The sequence below is a fragment of the Salvelinus namaycush genome, chromosome 5 (assembly GCF_016432855.1).
Source record: "Salvelinus namaycush isolate Seneca chromosome 5, SaNama_1.0, whole genome shotgun sequence".
Taxonomy (NCBI): domain Eukaryota; kingdom Metazoa; phylum Chordata; class Actinopteri; order Salmoniformes; family Salmonidae; genus Salvelinus; species Salvelinus namaycush.
This window is the reverse complement of record NC_052311.1, coordinates 74,181,992-74,209,267: the sequence shown is the minus strand read 5'-3', so window position 1 is coordinate 74,209,267 and position 27,276 is coordinate 74,181,992. Positions and strand designations below refer to the sequence as shown.

Sequence of the window (27,276 nt, the reverse complement as noted above, 5' to 3'; positions counted from 1 at the left end):
GTCAAGTTAAATCCATTGGTATGAATGGAACCACTGATACCGCGTCAAGTTAAATCCATTGGTATGAATGGAATCACTGATACCGCGTCAAGTTAAATCCATTGGTATGAATGGAATCACTGATACCGTGTCAAGTTAAATCCATTGGTATGAATGGAACCACTGATACCGTGTCAAGTTAAATCCATTGGTATGAATGGAATCACTGATACCGCGTCAAGTTAAATCCATTGGTATGAATGGAATCACTGATACCGCGTCAAGTTAAATCCATTGGTATGAATGGAACCACTGATACTGCGTCAAGTTAAATCCATTGGTATGAATGGAATCACTGATACCGCGTCAAGTTAAATCCATTGGTATGAATGGAACCACTGATACCGCGTCAAGTTAAATCCATTGGTATGAATGGAATCACTGATACCGCGTCAAGTTAAATCCATTGGTATGAATGGAATCACTGATACCGCGTCAAGTTAAATCCATTGGTATGAATGGAACCACTGATACTGCGTCAAGTTAAATCCATAAAAAGACAGGAAGCGGTTTGGAAATAGGGTCTTTGTCTTAGAAAAGCTTTGAGAAAACTAGAAATGCACATTGTGCATAAAACTACAGTAGCTTATTCAGTTTCCAGTCATAGTTCGTGTTATCATGTACATAACATCTGATCAAATAGAGATTAACTGGTATTAACTGGTTTAAATTTAACATAACAGATCCTTGCAAGACCTCGTCAGTTGTTTTCCAAGCCAGGTGATAACAACAGTGGTGTGAATGTAATCACTGACGTTATGGTGCTGGGAATAATAACACAAACGGCAGATTATGGAACAGTTTGGGGTTGGCAACGAGAACGGCGTTCCCCTGCCAACAGTCACAACCAACCACAGAAGTACATTCAAAACATATGAAATAGTACGCGACAATAACAACACAGAACAAGTGTTCCGCCTCCTCAGATCACATCTACAACCCCCCCCCCCCCCCCCCCAGCAGTCCAGTAAAATATCCACCTCGTTTCAAAAAAGGTGCCAATTCTTCCTAACGTTACGCAAGTCTTTCAAATAACTGATTTCTGTTGGGAAGAGGGCAGTTTACCGCTCAAACTGGTTTGATGCAACAACACATAATAAGTCCACTGTCTGTCTGTCTGTCTGTCTGTCTGTCTGTCTGTCTGTCTGTCTGTCTGTCTGTCTGTCTGTCTGTCTGTCTGTCTGTCTGTCTGTCTGTCTGTCTGTCTGTCTGTCTGTCTGTCTGTCTGTCTGTGACAACACTGCGTTTCCAGGCCCCCTAACCCCCTAGTGTTCTCTGAGGCGCTCTCAGCTGTGTTGGACCTCATTGTAACTGTAGCCCGTGCCAGGAGGCCCGTCCCCCCAAACTCCTCAAGACATGGTCTACATCCCAAAATACACCCCATTCCCTATATAGTGCACTACACAGAGGCCTGGTCATAAGTAGCACACTGTATATTTGAAGATTGGATGCCATTTGGGACACAACCGTATTGAGGCCCGTCCCAGCAGGTCCCTATATCCCTCAGGACATGGACAAACCTAGAAACATGATAAAACGGGATCCTTCTCTTCCCTGGGAGAGAAACAGATGTTTTAAGACTGTTAAGAGAAAACGTCTCTCTCTTTGAAAAGACATTTCACAACGTTTGGCACCTTTTGAAACAAGGTTTATATAAGCCTGCTGGGGGATGTCCATGTAATGTGACGCTGAACATTTGCTCATAGTTTGTTATTGTAGTGTAATAATGGGTCAGACAGACAGTTGAAGTTAGGACCATGGACATAATGTAATACAGGGACGTCCAAAAGTATTGGCACAGTGACACATATTATGGTTTTAGCTCTGTATTCCAGCACTTTGGATTTTAAATGATACAATGACTACGATGACTATGAGGTTAAAGTGCAAACATCACATTTTTTATTTTTATTATTTAACTAGGCAAGTCAGTTAAGAACAAATTCATATTTACAATGACGGCCTACTGGGGAACAGTGGGTTAACTGCCTTGTTCAGGGGCAGAACGACAGATTTTTACCTTGTCAGCTCAGGGATTCGATCTAGAACCTTTCGGTTACTGGCCCAACGCTCTAACCACTAGGATACCTGCCGTCCCTACACTCTAACCACTAGACTACCTGCCACCCCAAATTAGACAGTTGTGCAACTCTTACCATCACAAACATTGATAAATAACTGTTGAGGTTAGCTAATTACACATACGGATTTGATTTGTGAGTAGTAACGCCGTCTCCGGCAGTAACGCCGTCTCCGGCAGTAACGCCGTCTCCGGCAGTAACGCCGTCTCCGGCAGTAACGCCGTCTCCGGCAGTAACGCCGTCTCCGGCAGTAACGCCGTCTCCGGCAGTAACGCCGTCTCTGGCTGGATATCACTCCAGGTGGGGGTTTGACTAGCCAGGCCTGAGTGGATATCACACCAGCCCCAGGTGGGGGTTTGACTAGTCAGGCCTGAGTGGATATCACACCAGCCCCAGGTTGGGGGTTTGACTAGCCAGGCCTGAGTGGATGTCACACCAGCCCCAGGTTGGGGGTTTGACTAGCCAGGCCTGAGTGGATGTCACACCAGCCCCAGGTTGGGGGTTTGACTAGCCAGGCCTGAGTGGATGTCACACCAGCCCCAGGTTGGGGGTTTGACTAGCCAGGCCTGAGTGGATGTCACACCAGCCCCAGGTTGGGGGTTTGACTAGCCAGGCCTGAGTGGATGTCACACCAGCCCCAGGTTGGGGGTTTGACTAGCCAGGCCTGAGTGGATGTCACACCAGCCCCAGGTTGGGGGTTTGACTAGCCAGGCCTGAGTGGATGTCACACCAGCCCCAGGTTGGGGGTTTGACTAGCCAGGCCTGAGTGGATGTCACACCAGCCCCAGGTTGGGGGTTTGACTAGCCAGGCCTGAGTGGATGTCACACCAGCCCCAGGTTGGGGGTTTGACTAGCCAGGCCTGAGTGGATGTCCCACCAGCCCCAGGTTGGGGGTTTGACTAGCCAGGCCTGAGTGGATGTCCCACCAGCCCCAGGTTGGGGGTTTGACTAGCCAGGCCTGAGTGGATGTCCCACCAGCCCCAGGTTGGGGGTTTGACTAGCCAGGCCTGAGTGGATGTCCCACCAGCCCCAGGTTGGGGGTTTGACTAGCCAGGCCTGAGTAGATGTCACACCAGCCCCAGGTTGGGGGTTTGACTAGCCAGGCCTGAGTGGATGTCACACCAGCCCCAGGTTGGGGGTTTGACTAGCAAGGCCTGAGTGGATGTCACACCAGCCCCAGGTTGGGGGTTTGACTAGCCAGGCCTGAGTGGATGTCACACCAGCCCCAGGTTGGGGGTTTGACTAGCCAGGCCTGAGTGGATGTCACACCAGCCCCAGGTTGGGGGTTTGACTAGCCAGGCCTGAGTGGATATCACACCAGCCCCAGGTTGGGGGTTTGACTAGCCAGGCCTGGGAGTCTGTCTGTATTGCATCTCATCAGGTTTGATTAGTTATGTCTGATCTTAAATGGCACCCTATTTGCTACATAGTACACTACTGTTGGTCCAGAGCCCTACGTGGAAGCTTTATGTGGACTCTGGTCAAACGTAGTGCACTATATAGGGAATAGGGTCCCATAGGGCTCTGGTCAACAGTAGTGCACTATATAGGGAATAGGGTGCCATTTAATTAAGATGCACTAAGGTCTCACCTGAGTTCATGAGTTTCCACAGCTGGTCGACCAGAGCCTCGTTGCAGAGTGGAGACTCGGCTGCTTTGGTGAAGGGAGGGTTTTTACCCAGCATGCTTAGGATCTTGTGTCTGAATGAACAGAGAGAAAGTAGAGGTTAACATCCTGTTACTTCACAGCCACAGACCATCACATAACACCTTTCCTGGGACAGACTATCACATAACACCTTTCCTGGGACAGACCATCACATAACACCTTTCCTGGGACAAACCATCACATAACACCTTTCCTGGGACAGACCATCACATAACACCTTTCCTGGGACAGACCATCACATAACACCTTTCCTGGGACAGGCCATCACATAACACATTTCCTGGGACAGACCATCACATAACACCTTTCCTGGGACAAACCATCACATAACACCTTTCCTGGGACAGACCATCACATAACACCTTTCCTGGGACAAACCATCACATAACACCTTTCCTGGGACAGACCATCACATAACACCTTTCCTGGGACAAACCATCACATAACACCTTTCCTGGGACAGACCATCACATAACACCTTTCCTGGGACAAACCATCACATAACACCTTTCCTGGGACAGACCATCACATAAAGCCTTTCCTGGGACAAACCATCACATAACACCTTTCCTGGGACAGACCATCACATAACACCTTTCCTGGGACAAACCATCACATAACACCTTTCCTGGGACAAACCATCACATAACACCTTTCCTGGGACAAACCATCACATAACACCTTTCCTGGGACAAACCATCACATAACACCTTTCCTGGGACAAACCATCACATAACACCTTTCCTGGGACAGACCATCACATAACACCTTTCCTGGGACAGACCATCACATAACACCTTTCCTGGGACAGACCATCACATAAAGCCTTTCCTGGGACAAACCATCACATAACACCTTTCCTGGGACAGACCATCACATAAAGCCTTTCCTGGGACAAACCATCACATAACACCTTTCCCTGACAAACCATCACATAACACCATTCCTGGGACAGACCATCACATAACACCTTTCCTGGGACAAACCATCACATAACACCTTTCCTGGGACAAACCATCACATAACACCTTTCCTGGGACAAACCATCACATAACACATTTCCTGGGACAAACCATCACATTACATCTTTCCCTGACAAACCATCACATAACACCTTTCCTGGGACAAACCATCACATAACACCTTTCCTGGGACAAACCATCACATAACACCTTTCCTGGGACAAACCATCACATTACACCTTTCCCTGACAAACCATCACATAACACCTTTCCTGGGACAGACCATCACATAACACATTTCCTGGGACAGACCATCACATAACACATTTCCTGGGACAGACCATCACATAACACCTTTCCTGGGACAGACCATCACATTACACATTTCCTGGGACAAACCATCACATTACACCTTTCCCTGACAAACCATCACATAACACATTTCCTGGGACAGACCATCACATAACACATTTCCTGGGACAGACCATCACATAACACCTTTCCTGGGACAGACCATCACATAACACCTTTCCTGGGACAGACCATCACATAACACCTTTCCTGGGACAGACCATCACATAACACCTTTCCTGGGACAAACCATCACATAACACCTTTCCTGGGACAAACCATCACATAACACCTTTCCTGGGACAAACCATCACATAACACCTTTCCTGGGACAAACCATCACATAACACATTTCCTGGGACAAACCATCACATAACACCTTTCCTGGGACAAACCATCACATAACACCTTTCCTGGGACAAACCATCACATAACACCTTTCCTGGGACAAACCATCACATAACACCTTTCCTGGGACAAACCATCACATAACACCTTTCCTGGGACAAACCATCACATAACACCTTTCCTGGGACAAACCATCACATAACACATTTCCTGGGACAAACCATCACATAACACCTTTCCTGGGACAAACCATCACATAACACCTTTCCTGGGACAAACCATCACATAACACCTTTCCAATCAGGATGAATATATTTAGATTCAAAGTGCTGAGCATTAAGTATCATCAATACATTTCGTCAGACTACAGGTCTAAATGAGTTAATCGGTTGATAAATTCACTGTAACAGTCCTTGTTTTTACACAGCACTAAACAACTACCCCGCTGTCTTGCTGCCTTAAGACAAAATGTCCCCATATCCTGAAGCCAGATAAATACACCTTTATGTATGAGGCAGCCAACCCAACAGACAAACCTGACACACACACCACACACACACACACACACACACACACACACACACACACACACACACACACACACACACACACACACACACACACACACACACACACACACACACTACCTGACGTAGTGAGCCGGGTCATTCTGGACCATGTTGAGCAGCCACTGCAGTTCCACGGAGCTCCTGTCAACTAGTAATAAACAGCATGTTAAAACACACCACACACACACCTCTGTCCTGACAGCCAGGTAGGCAGGCAGGGCTGTGAGATTGATTCATTATGTTTATAGTCAGCAGGGATTGTGTGTGGGAGTCAGAGCGTGTTGGACGCCTACTCTCTAGGTAGGAGTCAGTGTGTTGTTACTACTATAACAAGAAGGGATACTCTCTAGGTAGGAGTCTGTGTGTTGTTACTACTATAACAAGAAGGGATACTCTCTAGGTAGGAGTCTGTGTGTTGTTACTACTATAACAGGAAGGGATACTCTCTAGGTAGGAGTCAGTGTGTTGTTACTACTATAACAAGAAGGGATACTCTCTAGGTAGGAGTCTGTGTGTTGTTACTACTATAACAAGAAGGGATACTCTCTAGGCAGGAGTCAGTGTGTTGTTACTACTATAACAAGAAGGGATACTCTCTAGGTAGGAGTCTGCGTGTTGTTACTACTATAACAAGAAGGGATACTCTCTAGGCAGGAGTCTGTGTGTTGTTACTACTATAACAAGAAGGGATACTCTCTAGGTAGGAGTCAGTGTGTTGTTACTACTATAACAGGAAGGGATACTCTCTAGGTAGGAGTCTGTGTTTTGTTACTACTATAACAGGAAGGGATACTCTCTAGGTAGGAGTCTGTGTGTTGTTACTACTATAACAAGAAGGGATACTCTCTAGGTAGGAGTCAGTGTGTTGTTACTACTATAACAAGAAGGGATACTCTCTAGGTAGGAGTCTGCGTGTTGTTACTACTATAACAAGAAGGGATACTCTCTAGGTAGGAGTCAGTGTGTTGTTACTACTATAACAGGAAGGGATACTCTCTAGGTAGATGGAGTGAAACTGTCTGGATGGAGGGAGATTAACATTTAGGGCTAAACTCTAGGATGTGTCCAAAATGGCATTACTTTAGTGCACTACTTCTGTCCAGAGGTAGATGAATTAAGCAGTAAGGCACCTCGGGGGTTTGTTGTAATTTGGCCAATATACCACGGCTAAGGGGTTTTCTTATGCACGATGCATCGCGGAGTGCCTGGACACAGCCCTTAGCCGTGGTACCACAAACCCCAGAGGTGTCTTATTGCTGTTATAAACTGGTTACCAACGTAATTAGAGCAGTAAATACAAATGTTTTGTCATACCCGTGGTATACGGTCTGACATACCACGGCTGTCAGCCAATCAGCATTCAGGACTGGAACCACACAGTTTATAATGAGGTTTATAGCAGGGAGTGTGTGTATGTGTGTGTGTTGCTTCTACAGGTGAGATGCTGTCTCTCTAGCTAGTAGCTACAGCCCACAGAGTGAAACAGACCAACGACTGAGAAAGGTGCCATTCAGTCTGGATGGAGGGATATTTAGGGTCAAGGTGTTCACCCCAGAGATTAAAACACACTGACAGTCTGGATGGAGGGATATTTAGGGTCACCCCAGAGATTAAAACACACTGACTGGTGACAGTCTGGATGGAGGGATATTTAGGGTCAAGGTGTTCACCCCAGAGATTAAAACACACTGACAGTCTGGGTGGAGGGATATTTAGGGTCAAGGTGTTCACCCCAGAGATTAAAACATACTGACTGGTGACAGTCTGGATGGAGGGATATTTAGGGTCACCCCAGAGATTAAAACACACTGACTGGTGACAGTCTGGGTGGAGGGATATTTAGGGTCACCCCAGAGATTAAAACATACTGACTGGTGACAGTCTGGATGGAGGGATATTTAGGGTCAAGGTGTTCACCCCAGAGATTAAAACACACTGACAGTCTGGATGGAGGGATATTTAGGGTCACCCCAGAGATTAAAACACACTGACTGGTGACAGTCTGGGTGGAGGGATATTTAGGGTCAAGGTGTTCAACCCAGAGATTAAAACATACTGACTGGTGACAGTCTGGATGGAGGGATATTTAGGGTCAAGGTGTTCACCCCAGAGATTAAAACACACTGACTGGTGACAGTCTGGGTAGAGGGATATTTAGGGTCAAGGTGTTCACCCCAGAGATTAAAACACACTGACTGGTGACAGTCTGGATGGAGGGATATTTAGGGTCAAGGTGTTCACCCCAGAGATTAAAACACACTGACAGTCTGGATGGAGGGATATTTAGGGTCAAGGTGTTCACCCCAGAGATTAAAACACACTGACAGTCTGGATGGAGGGATATTTAGGGTCACCCCAGAGATTAAAACACACTGACTGGTGACAGTCTGGGTGGAGGGATATTTAGGGTCAAGGTGTTCAACCCAGAGATTAAAACATACTGACTGGTGACAGTCTGGGTAGAGGGATATTTAGGGTCAAGGTGTTCACCCCAGAGATTAAAACATACTGACTGGTGACAGTCTGGATGGAGGGATATTTAGGGTCAAGGTGTTCACCCCAGAGATTAAAACACACTGACTGGTGACAGTCTGGATGGAGGGATATTTAGGGTCAAGGTGTTCACCCCAGAGATTAAAACACACTGACAGTCTGGGTGGAGGGATATTTAAGGTCAAGGTGTTCACCCCAGAGATTAAAACACACTGACAGTCTGGGTGGAGGGATATTTAGGGTCAAGGTGTTCACCCCAGAGATTAAAACATACTGACTGGTGACAGTCTGGATGGAGGGATATTTAGGGTCACCCCAGAGATTAAAACATACTGACTGGTGACAGTCTGGATGGAGGGATATTTAGGGTCACCCCAGAGATTAAAACACACTGACTGGTGACAGTCTGACTGGAGGGATATTTAGGGTCACCCCAGAGATTAAAACATACTGACTGGTGACAGTCTGGATGGAGGGATATTTAGGGTCACCCCAGAGATTAAAACACACTGACTGGTGACAGTCTGGGTGGAGGGATATTTAGGGTCACCCCAGAGATGAAAACATACTGACTGGTGACAGTCTGGATGGAGGGATATTTAGGGTCAAGGTGTTCACCCCAGAGATTAAAACACACTGACTGGTGACAGTCTGGATGGAGGGATATTTAGGGTCACCCCAGAGATTAAAACACACTGACTGGTGACAGTCTGGATGGAGGGATATTTAGGGTCAAGGTGTTCACCCCAGAGATTAAAACACACTGACTGGTGACAGTCTGGGTGGAGGGATATTTAGGGTCACCCCAGAGATTAAAACACACTGACTGGTGACAGTCTGGGTGGAGGGATATTTAGGGTCACCCCAGAGATGAAAACATACTGACTGGTGACAGTCTGGATGGAGGGATATTTAGGGTCAAGGTGTTCACCCCAGAGATTAAAACATACTGACTGGTGACAGTCTGGGTGGAGGGATATTTAGGGTCACCCCAGAGATTAAAACACACTGACTGGTGACAGTCTGGGTGGAGGGATATTTAGGGTCAAGGTGTTCACCCCAGAGATTAAAACACACTGACAGTCTGGATGGAGGGATATTTAGGGTCAAGGTGTTCACCCCAGAGATTAAAACACACTGACAGTCTGGGTGGAGGGATATTTAGGGTCAAGGTGTTCACCCCAGAGATGAAAACATACTGACAGTCTGGGTGGAGGGATATTTAGGTCAAGGTGTTCACCCCAGAGATTAAAACACACTGACAGTCTGGGTGGAGGGATATTTAGGGTCAAGGTGTTCACCCCAGAGATTAAAACACACTGACAGTCTGGGTGGAGGGATATTTAGGGTCAAGGTGTTCACCCCAGAGATTAAAACACACTGACTGGTGACAGTCTGGGTGGAGGGATATTTAGGGTCAAGGTGTTCACCCCAGAGATTAAAACACACTGACTGGTGACAGTCTGGGTGGAGGGATATTTAGGGTCAAGGTGTTCACCCCAGAGATTAAAACATACTGACAGTCTGGGTGGAGGGATATTTAGGGTCAAGGTGTTCACCCCAGAGATTAAAACATACTGACAGTCTGGGTGGAGGGATATTTAGGGTCAAGGTGTTCACCCCAGAGAACTAGGCTGTGTCTGAAATGACACGCTAGTCTCCTTGTAGAGTGCATTCGGAAAGTATTCAGACCCTCTTCCCCTTTTCCACATTTTGTTACAGCCTTATTCTAAAATGGATTACATAAATGTTTTTTTCTCAGTCTACACACAATACCGCATACTGACAAAACGAAACGTTTTTTTTTACATTTTCGCAAAAGGCACCTAAAGGACTCTCAAACCATGAGAAACAAGATTCTCTGGTCTGATGAAACCAAGATTGAACTCTTTGGCCTGAATGCCAAGCGTCACGTCTGGAGGAAACCTGGCACCATCATGCTGTGGGGATGGTTTTCAGTGGCAGGGACTGGGAGACTAGTCAGTATCGAAGAAAAGACGAACAGAACAAAGTACAGAGATCCTTGATGAAAACCTGCTCCAGAACGCTCAGGACCTCAGACTGGGGTGAAGGTTCACCTTCCAACAGGACAACGACCCTAAGCACACAGCCAAGACAACACAGGAGTGACTTCGGGACAAGTTTCTGAATGTCCTTGAGGGCCCAGCCAGAGTCCGGACTTGAACCTGATCTAACATCTCTGGAGAGACCTGAAAATAGCTGTGCAGTGACGCTCCTCATCCAACCTGACAGAGCTTGAGAGGATCTGCAGAGAAAAATGGGAGAAACTCCCCAAATACAGGTGTGCCAAGCTTGTAGCGTCATACCCAAGAAGACATGAGGCTATAATCGCTGCCAAAGGTGCTTCAACAAAGTACTGAGTAAAATGTCTGAATACTTATGCAACTGTGATAGTTATTTATTTTTATATACATTTTCAAAAATGTCTAAAAACCTGTTTTTGGTTTGTTATTATGGGTTATTGTGTGTAGATTGATGAGAAAAGAAAACAATTAAATACATTTCAGAATAAGGCTGTAAAGTAAAAAAATGTGGAAAAAGTCAAGGGGTCTGAATACTTCCTGAAAGCTCTGTAGTCAAGTGCACTACTTCTGGTTAGAGCTCTATGGGACTAATTCTAACCCTACGTCGATCTGGCTAAATGTAGTGCACTACATAGAGAATAGGGTGTGTCCTACTAACTTCACTATGACTAGTGCGGTGCATACCTCTTGTGTAGTCCACCACAGCTTCCAGTGCTGCGACACGCACATCCACAAAGTGTCCGTATTCTGCATAGGATTTAAACAGAGAGGGGTCACTGGGAATATGACCATTCTTCTGAAGCATCCGGATAGCTCTGAGACAACTGGAGAGAGGGAAGAAAGAGAGAGAGAGGGATGGAGGAGAGAGAGAGGGATGGAGGAGAGAGAGAGAGGGATGGAGGAGAGAGAGAGAGGGATGGAGGAGAGAGAGAGGGATGGAGGAGAGAGAGAGGGATGGAGGAGAGAGAGAGAGAGAGAGGGGTGGAGAGGAGAGAGGGATAGAGGAGAGAGAGAGGAGGGATGGAGGAGAGAGGGATGGAGGAGAGAGAGAGGGATGGAGAGAGAGAGAGGGATGAGAGAGAGAGAGGGATGAGAGAGAGAGAGGGATGGAGAGAGAGAGCGAGAGGGATGGGTGGTGGTGAGAGAGAGAGAGCGAGAGGGATGGAGGAGAGCGAGAGGGATGGGTGGTGGTGAGAGAGAGAGAGAGCGAGAGGGATGGAGGAGAGAAAGAGGGATGGAGAGAGAGAGAGGGATGGGTGGTGGTGAGAGAGAGAGGGATAGAGGAGAGAGAGAGAGGGATGGAGAGAGAGAGAGGTATGGATGGAGGTGAGAGAGAGAGAGGGAGGGATGGAGAGAGAGAGAGGGATGGAGGAGAGAGAGGGATGGAGGAGAGAGAGGGGTGGAGGAGAGAGAGAGAGGGGTGGAGGAGAAAGAGAGGTCACTCATCTATAAGCCTAAATCAAAGTTCCTGATTTCTAACGCACCAATACCCTTTAGGGTTAAAAAGATTTGGAGTTCTACAACTGGAAGTCAAAGTTGCAGATTGTGCCTTTAAGGCATTTTGATTGATAAGATCATGCAGGTGGGAAGGTTTACCCTGGCACTCAACCAGCTTCCTGTACGGGACGTGTTTGGCAATATTTGGGGAGAGGGTACAAGGGCCAAAAAGCGTCCACACCAGCCAGCGCAACAATCACTATTTGGTCAATCTTTTATCGATCAACACAATGTAAAACCAGCCACTCAAAACACTGACACCAAGCACCCGCATTTACCACCACCCACAGGTGCCACCACTAAACACCACCATTCACCACCCACATTTATCACCATCTCTACCTGACAGTGATGGTGTTGTGGTAGCTGGACAGTAGTGATGATCTCCTCCAGGATGTTTAGTTTATATAGTATAATGTATAGTGGTATCTATAGTAGTGATTATCTCTACCTGACAGTGATGGTGTTGTGGTAGCTGGACAGTAGTGATGATCTCCTCCAGGATGTTTAGTTTATATAGTATAATGTATAGTGGTATCTATAGTAGTGATTATCTCTACCTGACAGTGATGGTGTAGTGGTAGCTGGACAGTAGTGATGATCTCCTCCAGGATGTTTAGTTTATATAGTATAATGTATAGTGGTATCTATAGTAGTGATTATCTCTACCTGACAGTGATGGTGTTGTGGTAGCTGGACAGTAGTGATGATCTCCTCCAGGATGTTTAGTTTATATAGTATAATGTATAGTGGTATCTATAGTAGTGATTATCTCTACCTGACAGTGATGGTGTAGTGGTAGCTGGACAGTAGTGATGATCTCCTCTAGGATGTTTAGTTTATATAGTATAATGTATAGTGGTATCTATAGTAGTGATTATCTCTACCTGACAGTGATGGTGTAGTGGTAGCTGGACAGTAGTGATGATCTCCTCTAGGATGTTTAGTTTATATAGTATAATGTATAGTGGTATCTATAGTAGTGATTATCTCTACCTGACAGTGATGGTGTTGCGGTAACTGGGCAGTAGTTTCTCCATGTTCAGAGACCGTGTGATCTCCTCCAGGATGAGACGTACGTCTCCGTTGAGGTTGTCCACGGTGCGCACCTCGTTACTGATGCTGATGGCCGGGGTCAGGGAGTTGGTGAGGGCGTCAATCAGCTCGGCACGGTAGTAGTTGTCGGAGAACTAGGAAAAAGAGAAGGGAAACAACATTAAAGGCATTAGTGCCTGGTCCAGTCTGGCCCAGTGGTCAGCACAACCAACTCCAGAACACCACACAGAATTACCAACGATGGCGATCCCTGGTCCAACACTCTCTGAACGGTTCATCTGCTTCACCCTGTCCCCTTCTTTTCATTGGTCACAACAAAACAAACGCCCGTCTCACCTTGTTCTTCCTGTTGTCGTTGTACTTGATGAGGTCCAGGATGAAGTTGAGGACGTCTTTGGGACAGAGGTTCTGGATGTCTCTGAGCTGAGCCATGGCTACAGGCATGGTCTACGTATAGATCAAACACAGCTCATTACAGACGTCAAAATACTGGACCACAGTATTACACATTTCCTGCAATTTACAAGGAAACTAATTCAGATTTTTTTAATTGTTTCCTAAAGGTTTAGGTTCTGTGACGAAGTAAAAACTTCTGCAGTGTGTAACTTGTATCCCATGACTGATAAGATATTTAACAGACAGACTTAGTCTCGTGATCTACGTTAAGGTGACGTGTTGACGGTTAAATACCTTCTGTAGGAAGTAGCTCTGGAAGCTGATGAAGGTGTTGGTCTTGACGATATTTGGACAGCTCTTACAGCAGAACATCCTGGTGAACAGAGACTTCATGGCTGGAGGACCGGTCCACGTGCTCATCATGGAGTTGGCTATCTATGAATATTAAAAACAGGAAATACGTGATACAGCTTCCTGTGTGATAGCTAGCTATCCTGGTGAACAGGGACTTCACAGAGCAGTGGAGTTCGCTATCTAGAAACAGAAGATACTAAATAATAGACGTATTAGCTAGTAATCTAACTAGGATGACATGACTCTGAAGAAGGTTTCCAAGACAAAACGTTGTGCTATTCATTTGAAAGTTAACTGCAAGGGGACAAGAGAGCGTAAAATCGTGATTCGATTTTCTAGAGTTCAGACTGGCTTCTAGCAGACTGGCTTCTAGCAGACTGGCTTCTAGCAGACTGGCTTCTAGCAGACTGGCTTCTAGCAGACTGGCTTCTAGCAGACTGGCTTCTAGCAGACTGGCTTCTAGCAGACTGGCTTCTAGCAGACTGGCTTCTAGCAGACTGGCTTCTAGCAGACTGGCTTCTAGCAGACTGGCTTCTAGCCTGTTACATGAGGAAGTGACAGAGACGAGGGTCTCCCTGCTCTCAGCAGGATATTAGAGAGGAGGACAGAGTTGAGGGTCTCCCTGCTCTCTCTCAGCAGGATATTAGAGAGGAGGACAGAGTTGAGGGTCTCCCTGCTCTCTCTCAGCAGGATATTAGGGGAGGACAGAGTTGAGGGTCTCCCTGCTCTCTCAGCAGGATATTAGAGGAGGACAGAGTTGAGGGTCTCCCTGCTCTCTCTCAGCAGGATATTAGAGGAGGACAGAGTTGAGGGTCTCCCTGCTCTCTCTCAGCAGGATATTAGAGGAGGACAGAGTTGAGGGTCTCCCTGCTCTCTCTCAGCAGGATATTAGAGGAGGACAGAGTTGAGGGTCTCCCTGCTCTCTCTCAGCAGGATATTAGAGAGGAGGACAGAGCCGAGGGTCTCCCTGCTCTCTCTCAGCAGGATATTAGAGAGGAGGACAGAGTTGAGGGTCTACCTACAGGGCTGAGGGTCTCCCTGCTCTCTCTCAGCAGTATATTAGAGAGGAGGACAGAGTTGAGGGTCTACCTACATGGCTGGGGCGAGCAGTCAGGGTGTTGTCATTTTTCACAAGGCCCTGGGGTGGACGGGTGTGTGTATATGTGAGTGTGGGTGTGTGTATATGTGAGTGTGTGCATCTAAGTGTGGGTGTGTGTGCATCTAAGTGTGGGTGTGTGTATATGTGAGTGTGTGTATCCAAGTGTGGGTGTGTGGACTCTGCTTGGACTTGCCCCTAAGCCTTTCCTGCCGGCTCCCACTCTTTCAACAAAGACAGCCTATCACTGGCCTGCCAAGGCTATCAGGGGTACCCGTTAACATCCTGTGGTCTGACCATTAACATCCTGGGTTACCCGTTAACATCCTGGGTTACCCGTTAACATCCTGGGTTACCCGTTAACATCCTGGGTTACCCGTTAACATCCTGGGTTACCCGTTAACATCCTGGGTTACCCGTTAACATCCTGGGGTACCCGTTAACATCCTGTGGTCTGACCATTAACATCCTGGGGTACCCGTTAACATCCTGGGTTACCCGTTAACATCCTGGGTTACCCGTTAACATCCTGGGTTACCCGTTAACATCCTGGGGTACCCGTTAACATCCTGGGGTACCCGTTAACATCCTGTGTTACCCGTTAACATCCTGTGTTACCCGTTAACATCCTGTGTTACCCGTTAACATCCTGTGTTACCCGTTAACATCCTGTGGTCTGACCAACATCCTGTGGTCTGACCAACATCCTGTGGTCTGACCAACATCCTGTGGTCTGACCAACATCCTGTGGTCTGACCAACATCCTGTGGTCTGACCAACATCCTGTGGTCTGACCATCAACATCCTGTGTTACCCGTTAACATCCTGTGTTACCCGTTAACATCCTGTGTTACCCGTTAACATCCTGTGTTACCCGTTAACATCCTGTGTTACCCGTTAACATCCTGTGTTACCCGTTAACATCCTGTGTTACCCGTTAACATCCTGTGTTACCCGTTAACATCCTGTGTTACCCGTTAACATCCTGTGGTCTGACCATCAACATCCTGGGGTACCCGTTAACATCCTGTGTTACCCGTTAACATCCTGTGGTCTGACCAGCAACTAGCTAAATTCAATTCTGGAAGCCAATGAAACCTGATGGAACTCCACATCCATTTCTGATTTGAAGAAAATATGGATTCAGGTGAAAATATTATAAATGGAGGAAATCAATCGGATATAGGAGGGTTTGACAGATAAAGCAAAAAAAATCCACAGGATAACGTTCTACAGGGGTTGTCGAATTAGGTTTTAAAAGAAGAACGAAGACTAGGAAGGTGGGTGGCCTAATGCCACAGCAGTCCCCTTGACTTAGAATAAAGGAACGATGTGCTCAACTCTGGATTCATCACACTAAAACCCTACCGTGGGTAATGAATCAATGGAGGGATAAAGGTGGATGGGTGAAGTGGACTTCTTACCTTGGCGAGGCAGAAGCAGGCCCCCTGGCGGACCTTGTAGAAACACTGGTCCTGTTCTAGGATGTCAGTGAGGGCCAGACGGGAGGCCGGCGTGGGGAACTTCTCCAGGGCTAAAATAGACTCCTCCTGGGCCACTACGTCCCGCTCGTACCTGAGGAAGATACTTCTGAACCGTGAAGAATACTTCCAGGACAAGCAAACACACCTTTTCTAGTTCGCATTGAACTTCATGTTGAAATGTCAGATCTATAGCTTGTGCCATCATGGCTCTGTGGCGTGATCTGTGGTCATCTTTGTCATGTTTGTAAATAAGGATAGTCTTTTTTAACTTGTGCTGTTAACTTGTGCAGTTCCTAAAAGTAAAAGGTGAAGAGTCCTGTACCTGAGCTGGTACTGCCACATGAAGTCTGCCTGCTCAAACTCCACCTTACGCAGGATGGACATGTCTGGATCGATCCGGATCCACAGCAAGGGAGAATCCGCACTGCGTGAGAAACAGAGTTCAGTTTTAGATTCTTTATGGAACGGAACGAATGTAACACTTGTCGGTTAAGGAGGGTGACTTGTCGGTTAAGGAGGGTGACTTGTCGGTTAAGGAGGGTGACTTGTCGGTTAAGGAGGGTGACTTGTCGGTTAAGGAGGGTGACTTGTCTGTTAAGGAGGGTGACTTGTCTGTTAAGGAGGGTGACTTGTCTGTTAAGGAGGGTGACTTGTCTGTTAAGGAGGGTGACTTGTCTGTTAAGGAGGGTGACTTGTCTGTTAAGGAGGGTGACTTGTCTGTTAAGGAGGGTGACTTGTCTGTTAAGGAGGGTGACTTGTCTGTTAAGGAGGGTGACTTGTCTGTTAACTTCTACTTGGTCACAATCCCGGATCCGGGAGCACCCTCATCAGTAAAAAAGCTGACTAGCATAGCCTAGCATAGCGCCACAAGTAAATACTAGCATCTAAATATCATTAAATCACAAGTCCAAGACACCAGATGAAAGATACACATCTTGTGAATCCAGCCATCATTTCTGATTTTTTAAACGTTTTACAGGGAAGACACAATATGTATTTCTATTAGCCAACCACGATAGCAAAAGACAACTTTTTTTCGCCACCATTTTTTTCCTGCATAGGTAGCTATCACAATTTCGACCAAATAAAGATATAAATAGTCACTAACCAAGAAACAACTTCATCAGATGACAGTCTGATAACATATTTATTGTATAGCATATGTTTTGTTAGAAAAATGTGCATATTTCAGGTATAAATCATAGTTTTACATTGCAGCCACCATCACAACTCTCACCAAAGCAACTAGAATAACTACAGAGACCAACGTGAATTACCTAAATACTCATCATAAAACATTTATGAAAAATACACAGCGTACAGCAAATGAAAGACAAAGATCTTGTGAATCCAGCCAATATTTCAGATTTTTTAAGTGTTTTACAGCGAAAACACAATATAGCATTATATTAGCTTACTACAATAGCCAACCACACAACAGCATTGATTCAAGCCAACAATAGCGATAACGAATAAACCAGCAAAAGATATTAATTTTTTCACTAACCTTCTCAAACTTCTTCAGATGACAGTCCTATAACATCATATTACACAATACATATAGAGTTTGTTCGAAAATGTGCATATTTAGCGGCACAAATCGTGGTTATACAATGAGAATAGTAGCCAAGCTGCCAACAAAATGTCGGGAGAAATCTTGGGAGAGGCACCTAATCTAATCAATAACTAATCATAAACTTGACTAAAAAATACAGGTTGGACAGCAAATGAAAGATACATTAGTTCTTAATGCAACCGCTGTGTTAGATTTTTAAAATTAACGTTACTACGACATACAGCGTGCGTTAAAGCGAGACCGCACCGAAATTAATGGCGGAATAGTAGTTTGACATTTTTCAACAGAACAACGAATTAACATCATAAATAGTTCTTACTTTTTGATGAGCTTCCATCAGAATCTTGGGCAAGTTGTCCTTTGTCCAGAAGAATCGTTGCTCGGTTGTAGATTGTCGCCTTCAACTTTGGAATTAGCAGTAAACATTAGCCATGTGGCGAAGACGTGCCCAACTCACTATAACGCAGCACTAAGAAAATTCCGAAAATCGCAATATACTGATATAAAATGATATAACTCGGTTTAAAATAACTACATTATGACGTTCTTAACACCTATATCGAATAAAATCAGAGCCGGATATATCTAAGGCCTATAACGAGAGCTTTCCAGAACGCCATCCTGAGGTCTGTCTTGCGTCGTGGCGAATGTTGAAAAGAGTGCACCCCCGGTTCCAAGAGCCCTTATATGGCCTCAGATCTGCCTAGCAACTCCATTCCAATTCTCACTGCTTGCTGACATATAGGGGAAGGCGTATGCAGTGTATGTCGACCAATAGAATACATGCAAATTAATAAACTGACCCTAGATCAGAGTGCCTGATTTCAGATTTCTCACTTCCTGAGAGGAAGTTTGCTCCAACTTGAGTTCTGTTTTACTCACAGATATAATTCAAACGGTTTTAGAAACTAGAGAGTGTTTTCTATCCAATAGTAATAATAATATGCATATTGTACGAGCAAGAATTGAGTACGAGGCAGTTTAATTTGGGAACGAATTTTTACAAAGTGAAAACAGCACCCCCTATTGAGAAAAGGTTAATTAAGGAGGGTGACTTGTCTGTTAAGGAGGGTGACTTGTCTGTTAAGGAGGGTGACTTGTCTGTTAAGGAGGGTGACTTGTCTGTTAAGGAGGGTGACTTGTCTGTTAAGGAGGGTGACTTGTCTGTTAAGGAGGGTGACTTGTCTGTTAAGGAGGGTGACTTGTCTGTTAAGGAGGGTGACTTGTCTGTTAAGGAGGGTGACTTGTCTGTTAAGGAGGGTGACTTGTCTGTTAAGGAGGGTGACTTGTCTGTTAAGGAGGGTGACTTGTCTGTTAAGGAGGGTGACTTGTCTGTTAAGGAGGGTGACTTGTCTGTTAAGGAGGGTGACTTGTCTGTTAAGGAGGGTGACTTGTCTGTTAAGGAGGGTGACTTGTCTGTTAAGGAGGGTGACTTGTCTGTTAAGGAGGGGTGACTTGTCTGTTAAGGAGGGGTGACTTGTCTGTTAAGGAGGGGTGACTTGTCTGTTAAGGAGGGGTGACTTGTCTGTTAAGGAGGGTGACTTGTCTGTTAAGGAGGGTGACTTGTCTGTTAAGGAGGGTGACTTGTCTGTTAAGGAGGGTGACTTGTCTGTTAAGGAGGGTGACTTGTCTGTTAAGGAGGGTGACTTGTCTGTTAAGGAGGGTGACTTGTCTGTTAAGGAGGGTGACTTGTCTGAATTCAACTGATTGGACGTAAACTGCCGAGGCTAGGACGTAAACTACCGAGGGTAGGACGTAAACTACCGTGGGTAGGACGTAAACTACCGTGGGTAGGACGTAAACTACCGAGGCTAGGACGTAAACTACCGAGGCTAGGACGTAAACTACAGAGGCTAGGACATAAACTACCGTGGGTAGGACGTAAACTACCGAGACTAGGACGTAAACTACCGAGGCTAGGACGTAAACTACCGAGGCTAGGACGTAAACTACCGAGGCTAGGACGTAAACTACCGAGGGTAGGACGTAAACTACCGAGGGTAAGACGTAAACTACCGAGGCTAGGACGTAAACTACCGAGGCTAAGACGTAAACTACCGAGGCTAGGACGTAAACTACCGAGGCTAAGACGTAAACTACCGAGGCTAGGACGTAAACTACCGAGGCTAAGACGTAAACTACCGAGGCTAGGACGTAAACTGCCGAGGCTAGGACGTAAACTGCCGAGGCTAGGACGTAAACTGCCGAGGCTAGGACGTAAACTGCCGAGGCTAGGACGTAAACTGCCGAGGCTAGGACGTAAACTGCCGATTTTAGGACGTAAACTACCGAGGCTAGGACGTAAACTACTGAAGCTAAGACGTAAACTACTGAGGCTAGGATGTAAACTACTGAGGGTAGGACGTAAACTACTGAGGGTAGGATATAGGACTGAAATGAAGTTACAGCCTGATGTTCCCTCTGAGGGTAGGCTGGACCAAATCTAAACCAAACAGAAGTGATTGACTGAAGCCAACACCTGCCGCTATTAAAACAGTGGAGCGAGAAGCAGGCAGACGACACCACACCAGAGGGGTTGCTGGAGGCCTGCCTGGCTGGAGTGATGGTAAAGATGCCAAAAGACTTGGCAGGAGGGTTGTAGACAGCTGTAACTGCCTGCTGGGTTGTTGGTTAGTTTCTCACTGCTCAGTAACAGCCATAGCTGCTCTCCCCAGCTCTGTAGTATGTATCAGTGCTGCTCTCCCCAGCTCTGTAGTATGTATCAGTGCTGCTCTCCCCAGCTCTGTAGTATGTATCAGTGCTGCTCTCCCCAGCCCTGTAGTATGTATCAGTGCTGCTCTCCCCAGCTCTGTAGTATGTATCAGTGCTGCTCTCCCCAGCCCTGTAGTATGTATCAGTGCTGCTCTCCCCAGCTCTGTAGTATGTATCAGTGTTGCTCTCCCCAGCTCTGTAGTATGTATCAGTGCTGCTCTCCCCAGCTCTGTAGTATGTATCAGTGCTGCTCTCCCCAGCTCTGTAGTATGTATCAGTGCTGCTCTCCCCAGCTCTGTAGTATGTATCAGTGCTGCTCTCCCCAGCTCTGTAGTATGTATCAGTGTTGCTCTCCCCAGCTCTGTAGTATGTATCAGTGCTGCTCTCCCCAGCTCTGTAGTATGTATCAGTGCTGCTCTCCCCAGCTCTGTAGTATGTATCAGTGCTGCTCTCCCCAGCTCTGTAGTATGTATCAGTGTTGCTCTCCCCAGCTCTGTAGTATGTATCAGTGCTGCTCTCCCCAGCTCTGTAGTATGTATCAGTGCTGCTCTCCCCAGCCCTGTAGTATGTATCAGTGCTGCTCTCCCCAGCCCTGTAGTATGTATCAGTGCTGCTCTCCCCAGCTCTGTAGTATGTATCAGTGCTGCTCTCCCCAGCTCTGTAGTATGTATCAGTGCTGCTCTCCCCAGCTCTGTAGTATGTATCAGTGCTGCTCTCCCCAGCCCTGTAGTATGTATCAGTGTTGCTCTCCCCAGCTCTGTAGTATGTATCAGTGCTGCTCTCCCCAGCTCTGTAGTATGTATCAGTCCTGCTCTCCCCAGACAGCCGGTGGGCAGACAGCCGGTGGGCAGACAGCCGGTGGGCAGACAGCCAGTGGGCAGACAGCCAGTGGGCAGACAGCCAGTGGGCAGACAGCCAGTGGGCAGACAGTCAGTGGGCAGACAGTCAGTGGGCAGACAGTCAGTGGGCAGACAGTCAGTGGGCAGACAGTCAGTGGGCAGACAGTCAGTGGGCAGACAGTCAGTGGGCAGACAGTCAGTGGGCAGACAGTCAGTGGGCAGACAGTCAGTGAGCAGACAGTCAGTGAGCAGACAGTCAGTGAGCAGACAGTATAAAGTCTTACTCCATAGCAGACAGAGAGAAGGGGAGCAGTATAAAGTAGTAGACAGAGAGAGAGAGAGAAGGGGAACAGTATAAAGTAGTAGAGAGAGCGAGAGAGCGAGAAGGGGAACAGTATAAAGTCTTACTCCATAGCAGACAGGTCCATGTCAACCTCCTCCCCGTTCATCAAAGGGATCTTCTTCTTCTTGTTTCTGGAAGAAAATAGAAACTCTCAGGAGGTGGAGATAAACTGAGGGACACTTGGTCCTACAAACTACAGCCAAGACGGCATTGAATTAGGCTTGGTCCTCCAAACTACAGCTAAGACGGCATTGCATTAGGCTTGGTCCTCCAAACTACAGCTAAGACGGCATTGTATTAGGCTTGGTCCTCCAAACTACAGCTAAGACGGCATTGTATTAGGCTTGGTCCTCTTAACTACAGCTAAGACGGCATTGCATTAGGCTTGGTCCTCCAAACTACAGCTAAGACGGCATTGCATTAGGCTTGGTCCTCCAAACTACAGCTAAGACGGCATTGTATTAGGCTTGGTCTTCTTAACTACAGCTAAGACACCATTGCATTAGGCTTGGTCCTCCAAACTACAGCTAAGACGGCATTGCATTAGGCTTGGTCCTCCAAACTACAGCTAAGACGGCATTGTATTAGGCTTGGTCCTCCAAACTACAGCTAAGACGCCATTGCATTAGGCTTGGTCCTCCAAACTACAGCTAAGACTGCATTGCATTAGGCTTGGTCTTCCAAACTACAGCTAAGACGGCATTGCATTAGGCTTGGTCCTCCAAACTACAGCAAAGATGGCATTGCATTAGGCTTGGTCCTCCAAACTACAGCTAAGATGGCATTGTATTAGGCTTGGTCCTCCAAACTACAGCTAAGATGGCATTGCATTAGGCTTGGTCCTCCAAACTACAGCTAAGATGGCATTGCATTAGGCTTGGTCTTCCAAACTACAGCTAAGACGGCATTGCATTAGGCTTGGTCCTCCAAACTACAGCTAAGACGGCATTGCATTAGGCTTGGTCCTCCAAACTACAGCTAAGAAGGCATTGCATTAGGCTTGGTCTTCTTAACTACAGCTAAGACAGCGTTGCATTAGGCTTGGTCTTCTTAACTACAGCTAAGACAGCATTGCATTAGGCTTGGTCCTCCAAACTACAGCTAAGATGGCATTGCAACAGCTAAGACGGCATTGCATTAGGCTTGGTCCTCCAAACTACAGCTAAGATGGCATTGCATTAGGCTTGGTCTTCTTAACTACAGCTAAGACGCCATTGCATTAGGCTTGGTCTTCTTAACTACAGCTAAGACGGCATTGCATTAGGCTTGGTCTTCTTAACTACAGCTAAGACGGCATTGCATTAGGCTTGGTCCTCCAAACTACAGCTAAGACGCCATTGCATTAGGCTTGGTCCTCCAAACTACAGCTAAGATGCCATTGCATTAGGCTTGGTCCTCCAAACTACAGCTAAGACAGCATTGCATTAGGCTTGGTCCTCCAAACTACAGCTAAGACGGCATTGCATTAGGCTTGGTCCTCCAAACTACAGCTAAGACGGCATTGCATTAGGCTTGGTCCTCCAAACTACAGCTAAGACGGCATTGCATTAGGCTTGGTCCTCCAAACTACAGCTAAGACGGCATTGCATTAGGGTTGGTCCTCCAAACTACAGCTAAGAAGGCATTGCATTAGGCTTGGTCCTCCAAACTACAGCTAAGATGGCATTGCATTAGGCTTGGTCCTCCAAACTACAGCTAAGATGGCATTGCATTAGGCTTGGTCCTCCAAACTACAGCTAAGACGGCATTGCATTAGGCTTGGTCCTCCAAACTACAGCTAAGATGGCATTGCATTAGGCTTGGTCCTCCAAACTACAGCTAAGACGCCATTGCATTAGGCTTGGTCCTCCAAACTACAGCTAAGACAGCATTGCATTAGGCTTGGTCCTCCAAACTACAGCTAAGACGGCAGTGCATTAGGCTTGGTCCTCCAAACTACAGCTAAGACGCCATTGCATTAGGCTTGGTCCTCCAAACTACAGCTAAGACGCCATTGCATTAGGCTTGGTCCTCCAAACTACAGCTAAGACAGCAGTGCATTAGGCTTGGTCCTCCAAACTACAGCTAAGACGGCAGTGCATTAGGCTTGGTCCTCCAAACTACAGCTAAGACGCCATTGCATTAGGCTTGGTCCTCCAAACTACAGCTAAGACGCCATTGCATTAGGCTTGGTCCTCCAAACTACAGCTAAGACGGCATTGCATTAGGCTTATTGAAATGTGTTAGTAATAACAACAGAAACAAGATGCTTGAGTTTACCGTCTGCTCTTGGAGTGGCAGGGGATGTCGTGCTTCAGACTGTTCTCTTCGATCTGTAGCGTGTGGTTGAAGGATCCATCCAGCTCCTGTACTGTCACCTTGATGGGTCCCTACAGAACAAAGACAGTGATTCACCTTACTACTAAATCTCAGACTTGGGTCAAACACAAAATGTCAAATACTTGCGGTAGATTGATTTAGCTTTGCTGGTACAATGGAACCAATCGAATCGTCCCAAAAGTGCTAACTGCGCCCATCCGCCGCACACCAGTAAAGTTAAACCAACTCAGTTCAAAGAGGACCTACCACATATTTCTGTGTTCCAGAGGAGGTGTAGTCCTGTCGGATCTCCAGTTCTAGAACGTTCCGTTTCCTGTTGAAGGCAAAACTGCCAAAGAACTTCACCACCGCACTCTGGTCTCTGTGGGCTTGAATTAAGGCTAATATCTAAAACTGAAACAATTACAGTCCAGATCCCAATCAGGGGCACAATGGTAGTTCAACGTAATAACTAGAGCAATCAGCGTGAATCATTAAATTACTGCAGTGTAATAACCACAGGAATGGTTTTGGAAAATGTTGGTGATATGGTATATTTCCAGTTGTATAGTGGATATTAAATCATCCAAAGCCTTGATATTACATACAGACTATAAATAGACACGACCTTTCTGCTGACATGTACAATACATTTCCATGTCAGTTGACATCTCTGGACATTAAAGTGAACTTATAAGATACAAAATCAGTCATCTGAAAAAGCAAAACGCATATATACGGGTCATCAGTTGAAGAGTTCAATTATTACACTGCTTAAAGAGGCTTTATAACCAGGCCAGTCAGTCGTTAGTGTTCCAACCAGGCCAGTCAGTCGTTAGTGTTCCAACCAGGCCAGTCAGTCGTTAGTGTTCCAACCAGGCCAGTCAGTCGTTAGTGTTCCAACCAGGCCAGTCAGTCGTTAGTGTTCTAACCAGGCCAGTCAGTCGTTAGTGTTCTAACCAGGCCAGTCAGTCGTTAGTGTTCCAACCAGGCCAGTCAGTCGTTAGTGTTCCAACCAGGCCAGTCAGTCGTTAGTGTTCCAACCAGGCCAGTCAGTCGTTAGTGTTCCAACCAGGCCAGTCAGTCGTTAGTGTTCCAACCAGGCCAGTCAGTCGTTAGTGTTCCAACCAGGCCAGTCAGTCGTTAGTGTTCCAACCAGGCCAGTCAGTCGTTAGTGTTCTAACCAGGCCAGTCAGTCGTTAGTGTTCCAACCAGGCCAGTCAGTCGTTAGTGTTCCAACCAGGCCAGTCAGTCGTTAGTGTTCTAACCAGGCCAGTCTGTTGTTAGTGTTCTATCCAGGCCAGTCTGTTATTAGTGTTCTATCCAGGCCAGTCAGTCGTTAGTGTTCTATCCAGGCCAGTCAGTCGTTAGTGTTCTATCCAGGCCAGTCAGTCGTTAGTGTTCTAACCAGGCCAGTCAGTCGTTAGTGTTCTAACCAGGGCAGGTTAACCAGGCAGTCAGTCGTTAGTGTTCTAACCAGGCCAGTCAGTCGTTAGTGTTCTAACCAGGCCAGTCAGTCGTTAGTGTTCTAACCAGGCCAGTCAGTCGTTAGTGTTCTAACCAGGCCAGTCAGTCGTTAGTGTTCTAACCAGGCCAGTCAGTCGTTAGTGTTCTAACCAGGCCAGTCAGTCGTTAGTGTTCTAACCAGGCCAGTCAGTCGTTAGTGTTCTAACCAGGCCAGTCAGTCGTTAGTGTTCTAACCAGGCCAGTCAGTCGTTAGTGTTCTAACCAGGCCAGTCAGTCGTTAGTGTTCTAACCAGGCCAGTCAGTCGTTAGTGTTCTAACCAGGCCAGTCAGTCGTTAGTGTTCTAACCAGGCCAGTCAGTCGTTAGTGTTCTAACCAGGCCAGTCAGTCGTTAGTGTTCTAACCAGGCCAGTCAGTCGTTAGTGTTCTAACCAGGCCAGTCAGTCGTTAGTGTTCTAACCAGGCCAGTCAGTCGTTAGTGTTCTAACCAGGCCAGTCAGTCGTTAGTGTTCTAACCAGGCCAGTCAGTCGTTAGTGTTCTAACCAGGCCAGTCAGTCGTTAGTGTTCTAACCAGGCCAGTCAGTCATTAGTGTTCTAACCAGGCCAGTCAGTCATTAGTGTTCTAACCAGGCCAGTCAGTCATTAGTGTTCTAACCAGGCCAGTCAGTCATTAGTGTTCTAACCAGGCCAGTCAGTCATTAGTGTTCTAACCAGGCCAGTCAGTCATTAGTGTTCTAACCAGGCCAGTCAGTCATTAGTGTTCTAACCAGGCCAGTCAGTCATTAGTGTTCTAACCAGGCCAGTCAGTCATTAGTGTTCTAACCAGGCCAGTCAGTCATTAGTGTTCTAACCAGGCCAGTGTCTCCAGTGTTCTGCTAAGCAGTCTGAGGGAGCTGAAAGGACACACCCACTGCTTGATGAGGGTCCTAACTATTAATCTGCTATTACAGTGTTATAGTCACGTTACAACCTCTCCCTCCAGTGGTCTGATTGACAGGTTAAAGGACACACCCACTGCTTGATGAGGGGTCCTATGTCCTAACTGTTAATCTGCTATTACAGTGTTATAATCACGTTACAACCTCTCCCTCCAGTGGTCTGATTGACAGGTGAAAGGATACACCCACTGCTTGATGAGGGGTCCTATGTCCTTCCCCGACACGTTGGAGATGGACTTGAGGAAGCTGTGGGTGGATACCAGCATCTGACTCCACATGTGTGACTGGTACTTCTGCGAGGACGCTGTACTGGCCAGGCTTAGTAACTTGTTGAACACCTAGCAGATAGGAAACAGAATCATCTAGTTCATGTATCTGACTCCACATGTGTCTGGTACTTCTGCGAGGACACTGTACTGGTCACTCAGGAGCTGAACAGGGGAAGAGTCAATGTAGTGCTGGGATCTGATGTAGTGCTGGGATCTGATGTAGTGCTGGGATCTGATGTAGTGCTGGGATCTGGTGCAGGGATCTGATGCTGGGATCTGATGCTGGGATCTGATGTGGTGCTGGGATCTGATGTAGTGCTGGGATCTGGTATAGTGCTGGGATCTGGTATAGTGCTGGGATCTGGTATAGTGCTGGGATCTGGTATAGTGCTGGG

General features: G+C 46.7%; 1 protein-coding gene across 5 annotated transcripts in view; it reads right to left on the bottom strand.

The window, feature by feature from the left end:
* Positions 1 to 27,276, bottom strand: part of taf2 (TAF2 RNA polymerase II, TATA box binding protein (TBP)-associated factor) — a 48,243-nt gene that overhangs the window by 6,589 nt on the left and 14,378 nt on the right. For 4 of the 5 annotated variants that reach the window (XR_005477056.1, XR_005477057.1, XM_038995208.1 and 1 more), the window contains exons 12-23: positions 26,796 to 26,950; positions 24,476 to 24,590; positions 24,170 to 24,279; positions 21,976 to 22,041; positions 16,763 to 16,864; positions 16,381 to 16,546; positions 13,801 to 13,941; positions 13,447 to 13,557; positions 13,051 to 13,244; positions 11,242 to 11,381; positions 6,098 to 6,167; positions 3,712 to 3,821 (exon numbers count right to left, since the gene is read on the bottom strand). Coding sequence is in view for 3 of the 5 variants with exons in the window: in XM_038995208.1 (XP_038851136.1) it covers positions 3,712 to 3,821; positions 6,098 to 6,167; positions 11,242 to 11,381; positions 13,051 to 13,244; positions 13,447 to 13,557; positions 13,801 to 13,941; positions 16,381 to 16,546; positions 16,763 to 16,864; positions 21,976 to 22,041; positions 24,170 to 24,279; positions 24,476 to 24,590; positions 26,796 to 26,950 (1,480 nt within the window). In the remaining 2 variants the exon portion in view is untranslated. The remainder of the gene's footprint in view (positions 1 to 3,711; positions 3,822 to 6,097; positions 6,168 to 11,241; positions 11,382 to 13,050; positions 13,245 to 13,446; positions 13,558 to 13,800; positions 13,942 to 16,380; positions 16,547 to 16,762; positions 16,865 to 21,975; positions 22,042 to 24,169; positions 24,280 to 24,475; positions 24,591 to 26,795; positions 26,951 to 27,276) is intronic. The other variant, XM_038995209.1, reaches the window with a different exon arrangement.